The sequence below is a fragment of the Phaeodactylum tricornutum genome, chromosome 12 (genome assembly GCF_000150955.2).
Source record: "Phaeodactylum tricornutum CCAP 1055/1 chromosome 12, whole genome shotgun sequence".
NCBI lineage: Eukaryota > Bacillariophyta > Bacillariophyceae > Surirellales > Neidiaceae > Phaeodactylum > Phaeodactylum tricornutum.
In genome coordinates, this window is record NC_011680.1 from 769644 (window position 1) to 786469 (window position 16826).

Here is a 16826-nt window from a genome sequence, read left to right on the forward strand (position 1 = left end):
ACCAACCACCCTCGGCTACCCAGATTAGAGTGCACAAACACGTCGCGAGCAACGGTATGACCACGACGGTACCCAATAATATCATTCCAATCACGCCCACAATCCAATAGGCCGTTCCCGAATGTAACCCTTCTTTTGAAAGCATAATCGGTATATCCCACAAGTAAACTTGTAGATGGGAACTTTTCAGAAAGTCAACCAATGCTCCCGAATACGTGATTCGGACCACTGGCAAATAGGTGGATGGCAACCACAATATCGTCGACAGCACACCTAGTTGAAACAGCAAGACTTGGCGTCCAAAGGTCAACTTCTTTCGGAATAGTTGCTCATACATTGCCGGCCGTTCGTCTACTAGCTCTGGAGTGGAGATACTAGTAGACCCTCGCCGTGGGAGTTGTGATGCAAGAGGCGGTTCCGTCACTTCCTCCAACGCCATCATATTCGGCTCATCGGGATCGACTAACTGCCAAGGTCGCTCCAGTGCTCCTGGGGGCAGAGGAGCTGGCGTTGACGAACGAAATCTTGGAGTGCCTTGGTCGGAACGTGACAGCGGTGTGCGTTGCGATTTCCGCGGTGGCCATCGCAAGACGACGGCTACTCCAATCGCACTGACGACACCCAAGGCGTAGGCGCCCAACGGTCCCAAGGCACGATTATGTGTGCGTATGACGGTATCCGTCCATTGCAATTCCAAGACTGACGTGGACAGATCCAGTAGCGCAAACGTAAATACGGCAAGCAAGGCAAAGCGCATACCTATTTCGATTGCCCTTCGAGCGTTGACGGCCCGGATGCGTCGATCCCAGTTCACGATGCGATTATAATCGGAAGCGATAAAGGTCGGGCTAAGAATCATAAAGGCGCACGGAAGAATGAGCGACGTCGACCACAGCGCGATCAAGAAACCGTACTGTTTTCCGTCATTCAAGTATTCCAGAATAGTTGCCAAATTCTCTCTATGCACGACCGTATCCGTCAAATCGTCCAGAAATGGAAGATACTGTTTCTGCCAGGCTATCGAAACCTGCAAATGCGTTTCGGACCATACATCCGACATGTAAGCACCCCATATAAATCCTAAATGAAGCAAGCAAAAGGCTCCAGCCAAGACGGTATATATTGGACCTTTCCGGTAGCCATATCCAGCACAATTATATCCGTTGACGTCGGCGAAAGAACGGTACCAGGAGGACGGTGAATCCGCTGCCAGTTCGTAGTCGAACCCTTGGGCCAACGCTGCTAGCGGATTCGATAGCGCAATCAATCGAGAAAAATTCGTTTCTTCCTCCTCCGTAATCACAGGACCCGACGATAACGAAGGCGCCGACGTGTCGCCCCGCGCTAACAAAGGAGTCTCCATTGCACGTATATATTCTTACAGTCAGTTGCTGTGGATTGGCAGAATCTGTCTAGAGAGTGTGCCCATGGAACCAATGGGAAAAATCGGTCACTGTCAACGCTTTCAGCGACTCGTTCAAAATGGAAGAAACGGCACCAACCCTACTAAACGATGCCCTAATGGGGGTAACAAATCATAAGTTCCGGGACTGACTGTGAGTGTGAAATGGACAACCTTTGGACATTCAGCGCAGTCATTTTTCTTCGTGACCTCCGTAAAATCCGAACATGTTGGTTTCGAGCTTTTAGTGGCAAACGTCATACGTCAAAATGCAAATATCAGTCGGAGGCTGATTGTCTAGGGAGCGTGCCGGAGTTTGGATCGGAGCGATGAAATTCAACAGAAGAAACTTTCGTGGAATGGAGTGGCGTAACGCCAGTCGCACCTTTGTCGCATGTCTGCATTGGAAGCGAACCGAAATCCCCCACGGGCCAATTTACACTTAGCTGCACCTTTGACGAAAACAATTTCATGGGTTTGGCTTCGTCAGATGTATATGAGTGCTTGATGTGAGGCATTTTTGTGGTGGGCCAACACGTTTCGTTCCGACGATCTGCATACGAGGGAGGGTGCTTCAAGCGGCGTCAATCTCCTTGTTGGGCAGATGTCTGATAGGAGATACCGGCACTCGGCTACTGTTTTCAGTACAAGGGTTTCCCTTTCTATCGCAACGGAATTTGCTCTTTTTTTCTCAGGCCAGCAATGCAAGTGTACATATCCGGGCCACAAAGGGTTCTTTGGTGGACGACTCACGGCACCTCGACTCGGAGAACATCACTAAAGCACCCACGTTGATTTCAACAGCATTGTGGACGACGGCTACCCCGGCACAGCTTCTATTGCTCCTTCTACTGCAATTCCTTCCACAACAAGTCTCCTTCCATCAACGCCTTTGAATCAAAATGATTCGTTGGATTCTGATATGGGTAGCCAAAAAGATATCGGTGGCCCGTTACTGCGGTCCTTTGTTATTCCGATACTTTCGTTCAGCATTATACTATGGCCGTGAGCAGACCCTCACGACGATGTGCAGTACTTTGCGGTGACATCCTAGACACAGATTCGATTCCGGGAGAAATGTTTGACTCGTGCTCGGTAGAATCCGTGATGAATGATGATGACGATGCTACAGTAATGGAACTTATGCCAGTCTGTCCTACGCGTTGTATCGATCAACAACATATTCCCGTGGAGAATTCAGCATCGCGAATACTTCATTCTGATTTTATCCTAATGCGGGACTAGTAAATTTTTTAATGATTGCTCGACTCGGTTAGAGGGAGGGCCGAGTGTCGTTGACTACCACATTGGCTTACAAGTTACGGTGGCTGTTAGTCGAACTAACTTTTTGGCATAACGATAGTTGTTTTTCCACTGCAACGAAACGTTATCTCTAATAGGGAAAATTGCGAAACACCCGGACCTCGGTCTATCAAGCGGTCGCAAACAGAAATCCTGTGTGGAGAAGACGTTTGACTTCGACATTTTGGACAACTGTTTTCACAATCAAGCAGACGTTTGTCCGGTTTGGAGTTTGTGATCGTTTCATGTTATTCTAATATCCGTAGGGATTGCGGCGTACTCGTCCGTCCGACAGGAATGAAGAGCCAACATCCGATCCGAATTGACGAGACTTTTCATTTGCCCGTGTGAAGAATAGGGTACTGGTCGGGGTGCATTCGAGCCCAAGTCTTTCTCCGGGGCTCGGAAATGGTAGGGATAGGAGACGTTGTCCAGTTACCCCACACGAGTACGCTTCGAACATTTGTTTGCTGCATTGCGGTTTGGGGTAGCGGTACGACGGGGATGCCACGCTCGGCAGTCCGGGCGTTCGCGTGGCGACCGTTTACCGCTCGGGAGGGTCGACATTCCTTGTGCTTCTGGCGACCTTACGGTACGACGGGTCCCGTCGCACCCACTGTATGGCAGCGATCGACAAGAATACGAGGACTCGCGATGGGGACGAAGCCTACGTCTTTGTCCGAGTCTGGATCGTTGGTCAGCACTGATCGAGAGCGAACCTACGAACAGCTATTTGATCTGCAACTCCCCGAGGGACGGTGTGTCGGCTTGCGATGGCCGGAACCAACGATTGCAAACGACAGCAGACAGACAAGTGATCTGAGTGTGGAATCAATTGCGAAGGATCAAAACCATTGGATATACAATGTACTTCACGTAGACGAGGTTGCCTTCGGCCTCCGACTGTCCTCCGAGGCGACGCGACAATCCTTCTTTATAGGGCGTTTGGCTATACGTCACGCATTGGACTTGCCAGATATTGGGGATCCGAATTGCTGCGTGTTATTGAAAGACGAGTACGGTCGACCACAGCTCCCACCCGGTTATTTGGGTTCGATTTCACACAAGCGCAGTGTTGGAGTAGCACTCGTCGCACCCGACCCGGCCATGTGTAATAGTGGTGGTGGCGAACCGGCGCTTCGACCGGGGAGTCCTCAACGTGGCATTGGTGTGGATATTGAAGGATCCGTGCCGAATCCCAAAAGTAACATAGCACAAAGAGTGTTGACGGCTCGCGAACGCAACGAATTGGGCCTCATAGAGGTAAGTCGGGCGAGAGAGGGTTTTGTACGACCTATACATCGTGATTACGGGTCGTTCTCCCTAGATGCTAATGACGTAGGAACTGTTTTCTCTTTCGTATTTGTTTCTTGCATACGTCATCCGTTGGGGGGGGCGCTGTGTTCAGGGTATTTCTGCGGCAGAGGAGGTGCTGTTGCGATTCAGCATCAAGGAAAGTCTGTATAAGGCCATGCATCCGTTGATTTGTCAATACGTCGGGTTTCAGGATGCGGAAGTGCGTCCTTTGTCGTCGGGTACAGTAGAGGTTCACCTAACGCTACCGTCGGGTGCACACACCGCGTTCGACTCCATCCAAGCGCACTGGCGCCGGGAAGGGGACTTCTTTTTGACCAGCGCCGCGGTGACGCGGCCAACCTAATGTAGTGATGGTATCCGTGGATACGGGTGACTGGGTTTGTGTGTGTAACAACGGCAACACCATTTCAGTGTAAATGCTACTAGTTATAGAATTTGAAAAACAGTCGGTAGCTAATGCTCTGCTTACTAGAGTGACTCGATATGTCACTTTGGATTTTCATTCGACTGTAGCTCCCGTTCCTAGTCAGAGGAATTTTACAGGTAGTTTACAATACAGGTATCGGTGAGTCCAAAACGTCCGGACGGGAGCTTGTGGTTAGGCCGGCGTTTACTGTTAGCGCGACGCACCGCACCACTCGAACAGGCGTGGGTGGGGGTTGGAATTGTCGCTCTCCCGCACCATCGAGTCGTTTCCGGGAAAGTCACCCGGATGCGACTCCGACCAAGCTTCTCTCCGGACACCGTCGGCGTGGGCATTGTTGCGCCTTGCCGTTGTTGGTACAACTCTCCCGTTTGCTGATTGTTACGATTAACTATTGTTGCGACGACTCGGCGGTTGTTTGTATATTGGTGCGACTGTGAAAGAAAAACGTTGTCGATATGAGTTCCAAAACTGTCGACGCTACCAAAGCCGATGAGGAGATCGATTCCGACGTTGAAATGGAGGGCATGGATCTGGAGGACGACGACGGCCAAGTCGACGAAGCGGGAGACGACGAGGAAGCGACCGAATCGGACAATGCACCCGTTGAAAACGAAGAAGACTTTGCGGCTTTGGCGACGGAAGAAGCTCAGGAGATGGAAGAAGCGCGTCGGGAACGTACGGAACTCATGGCAGCCGAGCAGAAAAAAGCCATGGGCAGCAATCCACAGCCCTTGACAGCGGCGGAGCGATTGGAATACATTCTCGCACAATCGGACGTCTTTGCGCATTTTCTGGCCGGTACGTGAGAGGACAGTGGGAGGAAACGGGGAGGCCAGTCACCCGCAACGACACCGTACTCGCGTGTGCGTGTGTGTGTGTGTGTGTACTAACCATCCCACACTACTCCTGACGAGTGTAGATTCGCTCACTAAAAAAAATCATTGTTCTTTCTTTTACCAACGACAGGATCCGTCGCAGCGGGCAGCAAAAAAGGCAAAGGTTCGCGAGGCAAAAAGGGACGCATGACCGAGGCCGAAGAGGACGCCCAGCTTCTCAAGTCGGCGCAGTCCAAGCGTCGGGTGATCCGGGTCGACCAGCAGCCCTCCAACCTAGCCCCGCACTGTCGTATGCACCCGTATCAGCTAGAGGGACTCAACTGGCTCATTAAATTGCACGATCACGGGATCAACGGAATACTGGCGGACGAGGTACGTCAATCGTCGAAACTTCCAGGCGTCGGTCGTTCCCGTCGAAGCCTACTACTCACTCCGATATCTCCCTTTTCGAGTATAGATGGGTCTTGGCAAAACGCTCCAGACTATTTCGCTTTTGGCCTACCTTCGGGAAAGCCGCGGAGTGCGGGGGGCACATATGGTCATTGTCCCCAAATCGGTCGTTGGCAATTGGATTCGGGAGTTCAAAAAGTGGTGCCCCTCTATCAAGGCCATTCGGATGGGAGGAACCAAGGACGAACGACAGAAATTTGTCACGGAAGACTTGCCTTTGGATCCCAACACTGGTAAACGAAAGTTTGATGTCCTCGTCACCTCGTACGAAGGTTTGCTCCGGGAAAAGGGCAAACTCTCCAGGATTCCGTGGAAATACGTCATGTAAGTACGACCGCAGCGCGGCACCCACGGTGCTAATAGGGCGGTCCAAAACTCTTTATTTCACGTTGTGGTACGCTCACGCAGTCCTGTCTTCTTTCCTCACAGCATTGACGAGGCGCACCGTATCAAGAATGAGAATTCGTCGCTTAGCAAGGTCGTCCGGACCATGAAGACCGAATTTCGCTTGCTCATTACGGGAACTCCTTTGCAGGTACGTTCGTGTGTTTGAGTGTGTGTGTGTGTGTGTTTGCGTGTAAAAGTCGAAGCGTCACCACGCGTGCGCTTATAGTGACGAACAGGAGGACCGTCACTAACATTTGTACCCTATTTGATTCACAGAATAATCTGCGTGAGCTATGGGCGCTTCTCAACTTTTTAATGCCCGATATCTTTGGAGACGCTGAGCAATTCGACGAATGGTTCAGTTTAACGGACGCGTCGGGCAAGGAAAACGTAATCAAGAAGCTCCATACCATTTTGCGACCGTTCATGCTTCGGCGCGTCAAAAAGGACGTCGCCACTTCGCTCCCGCCCAAGAAGGAAACGAAACTCTACATCGGGTTGACAAAAATGCAACAGGAATGGTACGTTCGTTGTCTCCAGAAAGATGCGCACGAACTAAACAAACTTGGTGGTCCGGATCGCAATCGCCTTTTGAACGTTCTGATGCAGTTGCGAAAGGTCTGCAATCATCCGTACCTATTTGACGGAGCCGAACAGGGCCCACCCTATATTGACGGGCCTCATCTCTGGGAAAATAGTGGCAAGATGCAACTTATGCACAAGCTATTGCCCAAGCTCCAAGCGAAAGGATCTCGCGTTCTCATCTTTTGTCAAATGACCCGCGTTCTTGATATACTCGAGGACTACTTTCGATTGACAAAATTGGAATACTGTCGCATCGACGGTAACACGGACGGTGAGCGTCGGGATTCTCAAATGGACGAGTTCAACGCCGAAGGCTCAAGCAAATTTGCCTTTCTTTTGAGTACTCGTGCGGGGGGTCTCGGTATCAATTTGGCGACCGCCGACATTGTTATTCTCTACGATTCCGATTGGAACCCCCAAGTGGATCTCCAAGCAATGGATCGTGCCCACCGCATAGGACAAACCAAACCGGTACAGGTCTTCCGGTTCGTGACGGAGGGTACCGTGGAAGAAAAAATCATTGAGCGCGCCGACCGCAAGCTATTCCTCGATGCCGCAGTTATTCAGCAAGGGAGATTGGCCGAGCAGCATTCGTCGTTGGAAAAGGGCGATCTCATGAAGATGGTACGGTTCGGTGCCGATCAAATTCTCAGTGGAACAGGGGGGACCTACACTGACGAAGATATTGACGCTTTGATTGCTCGTGGAGAAGAGCGTACCACCGAAATGCAAGCCAAATTGCAGACTGACGCCCAACACAATTTGGCCAACTTCAGCTTGATGGCCGAGGACGAGGGTGGGACCGACACATTCTCTTTTGGAGGAAAGAATTATCGCGATTCGGAAAAGTCGGCCGGAAATTTTATCAACTTGCCACAGCGACAAAGGAAGCGCAACTACGATCTGAGCGGCTCTACGGGCAATACTGGCTTGTCAGGCAGCATGAAAGCGCACGCCGCTGATGCGGCAGCCAAGAAGAAACGCAAGGGACCAGCGTTACATGACTACCAATTGTTTAACATGTCACGACTTCATGCATTGATCGAAAAAGAGCGCGCTCTGGCGTCTGCGAAAGAGCAGGAGGTAAAGCTTATTGGCGAGTTGCGTCAACGTGCGATTGAAGCTCCTCCGTTGGGAAGTGGTCACGCTCCGGGGTACAGTCGCGAAGAGCTTTTGCAACTGGCTCATGCGAAAGAGCAAGGTCTTGATACAAGCTTTGTTTTGTCCTCGAAAGAAGAAGCCGAACGAAGGAGCCTCTTGGCGGAAGGATTTCCGGATTGGAGCCGAAAGGACTTTCGCTCCTTCTGTTTGAGCTTGGAACGCCACGGACGGTACGATTTCAATAGTATTGCGCAGGACGTTTTGCGTGAAACGGATAAAGATTTGCAGGAAGTCCAACGCTATTTTGTGGCCTTTTTTACAAACTACACGCGAATCAATGACTGGCAAAAGATTCTTGACAAGATTGAACGCGGGGAAAAGAAGATTCTGCGACTGCGACAAATCCGTGACGCTATTCAGGAGAAGGTGGAGCGCCATTTGGAAGACGCGTTTGGTCCACACTACGGAGAGAACGCTAAAAACGGAGACGAATCCCAAAAGTTGCCGCCTGTATCTGAATTGCTGCACTACTCGTGGCCCCAGATGAGGATAAGCTACGGTTCTAGTGGCCGAGGTCGGGGATATCAGGAAGAGGAAGATGCCTTTCTTGTTTGCATGATGTACCGGCATGGCTATGGAGCGGCAGAACGCATTCGTATGGAAATCCGCCGCGCTTGGCAATTTCGATTCGACTGGTACTTTAAATCTCGTTCGGCGCAAGAAATCCAGAAGCGATGTGACATGTTGGTGCGCGTCGTGGAACGCGACAACGCTGAAGTGCGAGAAAAAGAAGCAGAAGAAGAACGTAAGCAAGAACGGGACAGCTTTACCGTCCCCACTCCACAATCGGCAAAGGATAGTTTCCAAAAGGTTCCTGAAGGAGCGGTTGCCCAGTTTGCGTCTAACTAAGCAAGTCTGGCGAGATCTCGAACCGACAACAGAACGGTAAATGACCAAAAGTTATCGAATGAATGTATACGTATTTTCTTTATATGATATTAACAGAATTACGGTAGGGATCTCGAACCAAACTAGTTTGGTGAAATCCACCCACCTCCACACGTTTTACATAAACCGGGGATCTCCAACCGTACTCGATGAAATCAACCTGGTATCACACAAAAGAAATCCTTCGAATTGATTGTTTCCATCTGGCCAACCCTCATACAACAATTCATGTCCTTGTTAATCGTTGTTCATGCATTGTTTTCCTTTTCACGAGCCTCGTGTCTTTGTTTCGGTACGCCCCCCACCACAACCGCGCGTCGACTGAGTGTTCCATGGACCGCTTCTTGGACGAGGAATCGTGCGCAATCCATTTTCGCGAGGTGATGATCGGGATGATCGCCATGCTTTTGGTGTTGCACAAACCACTTGCCGCTGGGAGGGCTGTGCTCGCCCAACAGAACAGTACGCACCACGAGCGAATCGAGATCCGCGTGTAGTTGTTCTGCTAGGCGCACCGCTTGTTCCGCCCCGCTCAGGTCCTGGTACTGCGTCCAGCAGACAGTCCGGAAAAATCCAGACAGACGCCCACCTTCCCGACTCCACTCCATGGGCGGCCAGTCTTCCGCAATGCCAACCGAAGAGAGCAGCGCGAGGCGGCGCACATCCGTGGCCATCATGGCTTGTACGATGCGTTCAGTTCCTGCCTTGGCGATACAGTCTGGATGAAATGGCTTGCGATTGCCGAGACAGGAGACGACAGCGTCGACTCCTTCTAAATGGATCGCCAGCGGATCCTTCGTACAGTCCAAACAAATCAGTTTGAGTCGCTGTCTATCTCTTTCGGTAAACGCGTGCCTTGTGCGACACCCGCAGTTCCACTTGCGATCGTCCAACGATGTAATATGGTTAGAAAAAACACGGATTTCGTTCACTTCATCGGAAGCACGTTCCAAAGCAGCCGCGACAACGTGCATTCCTACTTCCCCTAGATCTCCCGATGAAAAGAAAACACCCAGCGTTTTGGATCTGCCACGTACGTTGACCTCCACCGATTGGTCTCCGTGGCTCATGCTTCTCTGTCGATGCGAGAAAAAGTTTTATACCTGGCGCGATCTCCTTTTTCGTCGACTATCCATGCCGAAGAATGGGTTTCGGTTGGGCTCTGGGTGTTCAAAGGCCTAGTTGGTCACCGTTTCTGAGGTTTTTGTGAGAACAATCTGGTTGGCCTGGAAGGTTTCATGCGTCGACAGCGTTTCACAGAACTCACGAACGATACACACAGGCTTCGAACGAGAATGCGCGAAGTCCTTTTTTCGATCTCGCTCGCTCACCTTTCGTTCACGCAGCTATGTTTTGGATTTGGATTGTCAGAAATTGAGAATTCTGATTGGCTCCAAGTTCTAGACCAATCACCAAACAGACTGGTCCAGTTTCGATCCATCGACGAGACATACCATATAGGGGGGAAATGCGGATGGAACGTTCCGACGACGGAATCTTGCCAATCAACGTTTCAAAGACACCAAGTTCCCGCATATCGGCCGATCCCGCAAGGCTATTGCAAAATAAAAGATCGACGCTATTGGCAAAAAGGAGAAAGCAAGATTTAGTCGATAAGTCTTAAAGATTCATCATTGTTCCTGTATGGGTTACGACTCGAGGTCCGTTTTCGCCACAGAGAATTGCGACCGCCCGTCTGTCAAAGATTGAAGTGCCGTTCCTTGCCCTAGGTAACGGTGACCTGGGAGGCCAGCTAGAAGGTAGAAAAAGGGTGGATAAAGTGTAGTTAGAGAGTTATCCGTCCAACTTCTACTACTACTACTACTGTGGTCCCATGGAAATCACGTCGTCAATCTTGAGAATCATCTTGACCACTTGAGTTGCCAACTGAATTTGTTGTTGCTTGCCAATCAACGTTTCAAAGACACCCAGTTCCCGCATATCGGCCGAATGGTAGCCATCCGCTTCGTTCATCACGTCCATACCGAGCCCAATTACGGGATTCTTTTCCTTGACTTGCCTCGACTTGGCGGCCGCCACTTCTTCAATCGGCGAGAGGCCAGCGTTCTCCGCCAAGGCCAGCGGGATGTCGTCCAAAGCGTCGGCAAAGGCCCGAATCGCGTACTGGTCCACACCGGTTACAGTGTCGGCGAATCGGCTGACGGCCAAGGAACAGGCGATTTCGGCTGAGCCGCCGCCGTAGACGACCCGATTGTCCCGAATGAGATTGCGCACCACACACATGGCATCGTGCAACGAGCGTTTGGCCTCTTCGACGATCATTTTGCTGCCGCCGCGGACTAAAACGGTGACCGCCGTGGTATTGACGGGATTTTCAATGACCAGCATGCGTTCGTCGGAGGTACCAAAGGTAATTTCCTTCACGCGACCGGCGTGTCCGAGTTTTTCCGCCGATATTTCTTCAAAGCGCGGCACGATACGTCCACCCGTAGCCATGGCAATATGCTCAATTTCGACCCCGCCGACCCAACGCACGGCCGCCAGGTCGTTCTGTAGCAGTAGATGATTTGCTTCGTCGTCAAAGCCCCATTGACAAATGACGAGGTTGGCGCCGCTGTCTTTCACTTTTTTGACCATGTCCCGAAAGTATTCTTGTTCCTGTTGGTAGAGCTGTTCGTAGGCTTCCTTGCTGTCAATCTCGAGCTTGTGTTTCGTCTTTGGTTTGGGTGGTTCGAACGGACAAGTCAAGATGCAGAGTTTGGCGTCTTCGATAATCTTGGGCATTTGCGGATGCGCGATTTCCTTATCAATAACGATACCGTTGACGAGTTCGGCGTCTTCCAGACTCCCTCCCGTCTTCCCTTCTACACGTATATGCTCAAAGTTGACGTCCCGCCGTTCGAGATCGGCAACTTGCAGGACGGCGCGGACGGCAATGTCGGCCATTTTGTGCTTGTGTTGGTGCAGGATCTTGCTGCTGAGTGTGGTCATCGCGGTCGCAACGAGGGCGGCGTGGTTGTTGACGGCAATGTCCATGGGCTCGGCGATTTCGGCGAGCGTCTGCATGGCCACATCGGCGGCCTTTTCCAGTCCTTCCGCCACGCGAATGGGATGAATGCCTTTTTTCAAAAGCACCTCGGCTTGTTCCAGGAGCGCTCCGGCCAGAACGACGACTCCCGTCGTGCCGTCACCAATTTCGTCGTCTTGGGACTGCGAGAGCTCCACCATGAGCTTGGCAACCTGGTGATCAACGTGCAGTTGCTCTAGAATGGTGGCTCCATCGTTGGTAATGGTAACGTCGCCGTCGGGACTGACGAGCATCTTGTCCAGACCTTTGGGACCGAGCGAGGTGCGAAGCATGTTGGAGATGCTACGGGCAGCGAGAATGTTCGACTTGGTCGCTTCCGTGCCTTTCACACGGGCCTTGGCCTGTTGCTCTTTTAGAATAATGAACGGCCGGCCGTATTCATCTAGTCGGAAACAGAAGAAGTGGAAGAACACAGCGGTGGTGAGTTGAGTATTTGCGCGAGTGTAGGGTTTGTGTTTGTTTGTGTGTGTGACACTGTCTCGATTCGTGTGCTTGTCGTTGTTGAATACTGCATTGCATCGCATCCCATCGCACACACGCAACGTACCGTAGACCATCGACATGATGAGGCCGTGTGGTTGTGTTTCTTGAAGAGAGAGAGAGAGAGAAGCAGAAAATGGAGACAAAGGATCGAAACTGTACGAAATCTAGACAAAAGTGGAAGAAGAATCTAACTGTTAAGGAATAAACTGTTGCTGCATTGGATGGATCACGTTCGCCCATTGCCCCCGGTGCGCATCGTCGTCATGGTCGAACGGCTAGCGGAGGGGGGGTTTTCGTTCGGGTCCTTCCCTGTCGGTTCGTCGTCCCCGCAAACGGGATCCAGTCTCCTTGTCGTCTGGCGTCGATCGTCGTCGTGCACCGGTGACACGAGAGCGGTACCCGACGGTAAACTCGGACGGGACTGACTGTGACATAGCTGCATTACCTGTAAAGTAACAGTTCGCAACAGCGAACAAGACATCCGGCGATTGGCATAAAACCATGTCACGAACTAGACTCCACTAGCTGACTGCGAAAGCACACCAAAGCACACTGCAGCATTGCCCGACCTGCGGGACCCACCATTGACGGTGAACAATTCCTTGTTCGCGCTTGAGTTTACTGTCACTTACTGGGATATTTCCATCTATTCCCAGTAGCACACGGACTGGAACTTCGCAACACATAACGATAGCACAATGCGTTCGATAAGCCTAACGTGTGTGTAAATGCGGTCTAAAAAAGAAATATACTTTAGTGGGATTTCTTCTTCTGCCAATCTACTCGTCAGTAGATTTGGAGTATTCGTACAATGGTCTCGTTACGTTTGGTTCTGGTGTGTACGTCCTTCCCTTCGTTTATTCCTTCGAAAAGCAGGCCATTCCGTAGACTAGGAGAGACGAGGTTGGTGCCTGGTGTCGACGTTTAGCTGGGCGCCGCCGACTTGTCCACGTCCACCTCTACGTCTTCTAGAATCATATCCTGCAGGGGTTGTCCGGGGGCCACCAACGGTAGACACGGCGTCCGCTCGATGCGCACGTGGAACAACACGGGCTCGTCCGGATCGTCAAACAGAAATTCTTTCATGCGCGCCTCTAGGTCTTCCTCGCAATCGCAGTACACCGACTTGATGCCGAACGCCTTGGCCAGCGTGGAATAGTCGGGGTTGGCCGAGTTACGCACGGCAATCAAGCGATTGTCGTGGAACAAACGTTGCCAGTATTCCACCATCATTTGACCGTCGTTGTCCAAAATCATAATCTTCACCGGGATGCCCTGTTCGGCCAACGTCTTGAGTTCGGTAAACGTCATGTTGAAGGAACCGTCACCGTCGACAGCAATCACCATTTTATCGGCGTTCGCCAGTTTCGCACCGATCGAATAACCCAGCGCGACACCCATGGTTCCCAGCGACCCCGAACTCAGCATTTGTCGCGGTTGCGTCCAGGTGATCAGCTGTGCGGCAACCATCTGGTGAATGCCTACGCCGGTGGTGAAGATGGCGTCGTCCATGGCGTCGGCCGCCAACAACTGCCGATCCAGCTCGGCCACGACGGATTGCGCCGACGCGCGGGTGCGCGTCGTTTCCGTCGTGCTACCGTCTTCGTTCGTCACCGATACGGTCTCCGACGGAAAGGATGGGATTTTGACCGGGTATTCCTTTTGCAATTCCTTCATGCGCTTGATCCAGGCTGACGTGTTGGGCTTGCTGTCCATGCCGGCCAGGAATTCAATCATGGTTTCGAGGAATTTCTTGCCCGTCGAATGCACAAAGAATGTTGGAGAAATCTGCTTGGCGTTTTCCGTCAGACGAATATCCACGTGAATGACCCCACCGCGGCCTTCTTCTTCCGCCACACGAGCTTCCGGGACGAAGTCACTCATGCGGCCAGTAATCCGATCGTCGAAGCGGGAGCCCACACAAATGATCAAATCAGCTTCTTGGACCATAAAGTTGGGTGTCGGGTGTCCGTGCATGCCGACCATGTTGAGCGCGAGTTCGGAGCGCTCGTCGAAACATCCGAGTCCGTGCAGCGTCGTGGCGACGGGTATTTGCAAGCGATCGGCAAAGATCTTCAACTCGGCACTAGCGTCGTTGCAGCCTTGTCCGGCGATGATCACGGGTTTCTTGGCCTTCATGATGAGATCCGTAATTTTCTTGGTCATTTCTCCACCAACCTGGAGGGGGCCTTGTTCGTTGGGCAGGTGTTCACCGGCGACGACTTTGCCGGTCCGTATGACACGGTCGCTGGGATGGTGATCGGCGTGGTAGGAGTCCACGGTGTTGGCGTGTGTGACGGGTTTGAGTTTGTACGTGGGGGTGTTTTGCGGCGCGGCTTCGTCCTTGTATATTTCAAAGGGCAAACCCTTGCCACCGGTTCCCAAGTGGAGGGCTTGGAAAACTTCTCCGTCCGGGCGGTACATTTTTTGCAAGCGCGCAAAGGATGTTTCGTCTCCGGGATTCTCGGCGTCGATAAATGAGTTGATGAGATCTCCGGTGAGAATCTGGTTGAGCAAATCCTTGGGCAGATCGACAAAGACGGGTCCGGGTCTGCCGTTGCGGGCTATGTAAAAGGCGTAGTCCATGACGAGAGGAATTTCAGCGGCACTCTTGATTTGGTAGCTCCACTTGGTGCAGGGTCGGGTGAGATCCACGGCTGGTGAGCTCTGAAAGGCGTCTTCCGGAGCCACGGTCGCGGCTTGTCCACAGAGGACGACCAGGGGGACACCGTCGCAGATGGCGTCCTGCAACGGTGTGATCAAGTTGGTGACGCCGGGTCCCGAAGTCGCCACGGCGACTCCTACGGGTTTATGGGGCCCGTTGATGGGCATGGATTTTGCGTATCCTTCGGCAATGTGTCCCGAGGACGCTTCGTTGGAGTTGGTGATCCATCGTATCGGTGTCACGCCGCTGGTTTCGTGTCGCGGGTGCCCTTCGTGAAACTGATCCAGCAAGGGCAGGACGGCGCCGCCCGAAAATCCGTTGACCACCGTGACGCCGTGTTCCACGAGTTTGCTGTAAATGAGCGAGGCTCCCGACTGTGCTTCGTACTGGCCCATGTAGGCGGCAGCTCCCGCACGAGCTTCGATCGCGGCGAGCTTGGCGAGTTCGGCGTCAGCTTGGGGGTCCCAGTGTTGACTACTGCTCGTAGTAGCGGTGCCGGTTTCGGTCAACGGTGAGACGCCCGCCGCCAAAGCGGATTGGTCGAACGGGTTGACGGTGACACCATTCTTGAGGTCCGCAGTCACGTCGGTCTTGCGAAGTTCCGTAGAAAACAACGCGGGACGGGGACTCTTGGGCGAGACGAACGCGTGCGGTACAAAGGCGGTGGACGCCGTAGCGCTGACGGCGAAGATCAAGGCGGCGGTGGAGAACTTCATCGTGAGTTACAATTCGTTACTGTTGGTAGATTATTGTTGGTCGCTTCGTTCGTTGCTTCGTTGGTTGGTTGGTTGATTGATTAGATCTACTAATGAATGAATTAGTCAATCAAACAATCAGTCAATCAATCCAGGTGGGAGAAACGTTGTATGAAAGTCCCAAATGGAAAACGGTATAAAAGCGAATGGGAACGAAGACTGCGTCACGAACAGTACAGCACAAAGCCAAACGCGGTTCGACGAGTCGCTACGGTGGTGCTTGGTTGTGCCTTGAGATTGTTTGGTTACAATACGAGGTTATTGGTTGGTTTGCCTTGGTGGTACCGGGGGGGGGGGGGGGGGGGAGAGTAACAAGTATCCGACGCCGCAAAGGGACTGTGAGAGGTGGGTGACCTGTACACATTCGCGCACACACACCGAACTACCTACCACGGGTACTACCTACTTAGTGGTTGTGTCGTTACAGAAAAAAACCCTCCTGGAAGTCTACTGGTACGCCCGTACGCCGGTACACTACTACACTCCGTACGAAAACGGTTGCTCCAAGGTCAGCGGCCGTCGAACGCTCCGAGTCGCGAGATTCGTCGTGATGCGAACCAGTACTACCGCGTCTGTCTGTTCGTTGTCCGTAAATCCATGGATTGGCTCACAGTCAGACCACATACCTCGTGAGTGGCCAGTACGGTTTCTACGCAATCCCCAAAGGTCGGTTCGGTGTCAATCCCACACAATTTCCGAGAATAGGACGTCACGACGATTCTTCCGTGCCACGTCAGTCAGTTTCCACCAACCGTCGGTAGGTGCTGCGCTTACCGCGGTACCTGCCGACCGACCACCAACCGTGAGTGACTGACTTTTGACTCGTGAGTCCGACTCACCGGTATCGATGCGATCGGTATTTGGCAAGCTACCGCCAACCCAGACAAGTCCCGTCCAGTTTACCCCTGCCCTGCCCTGCCCTACCCTCGCAACCAACCCACCGGAGGCGTCACGCTAACTAACATGATTCCCTACATCAGGTGTTACAAATAGTTAGTTCTCTTTTCTAACAGCAAGTCAACTGTCCATGGTCCAACCGAGGTCGACCGAATTCCAGCAATCGTTTTTCCATTGTGTTGGTGTAATGTATGCAACTGTACTTACAGTTCACATTTGGTA

General features: G+C 52.2%; 3 protein-coding genes across 3 annotated transcripts; 1 reads left to right on the forward strand and 2 right to left on the reverse strand.

The window, feature by feature from the left end:
• The first annotated feature begins 4936 nt into the window (after positions 1 to 4936).
• NURF-140 lies at positions 4937 to 8788 on the forward strand. Its single transcript, XM_002181224.1, has 7 exons — positions 4937 to 5246; positions 5415 to 5656; positions 5742 to 6058; positions 6164 to 6269; positions 6398 to 7770; positions 7867 to 8256; positions 8356 to 8788. Exons 1-7 carry the CDS (start codon positions 4964 to 4966, stop codon positions 8714 to 8716), a joined length of 3072 nt encoding a protein of 1023 aa, XP_002181260.1. The 5' UTR covers positions 4937 to 4963; the 3' UTR covers positions 8717 to 8788.
• A 1788-nt stretch (positions 8789 to 10576) lies between these two features.
• PHATRDRAFT_21430 (predicted protein) lies at positions 10577 to 12477 on the reverse strand (the record flags this gene model as incomplete). Its single annotated transcript, XM_002181406.1, has 2 exons — positions 12352 to 12477; positions 10577 to 12186 (listed from the first exon to the last, which is right to left on the reverse strand). The coding sequence occupies exons 1-2, from the start codon at positions 12365 to 12367 to the stop codon at positions 10577 to 10579; spliced, it is 1626 nt and encodes a 541-aa protein (XP_002181442.1). The 5' UTR covers positions 12368 to 12477.
• A 734-nt stretch (positions 12478 to 13211) lies between these two features.
• Positions 13212 to 15983, reverse strand: PHATRDRAFT_56476 (carboxy-lyase; the record flags this gene model as incomplete). The annotated part of the gene is made up of 1 exon (XM_002181407.1): positions 13212 to 15983. The coding sequence occupies exon 1, from the start codon at positions 15666 to 15668 to the stop codon at positions 13212 to 13214; it is 2457 nt and encodes an 818-aa protein (XP_002181443.1). The 5' UTR covers positions 15669 to 15983.
• Positions 15984 to 16826: the final 843 nt, after the last annotated feature.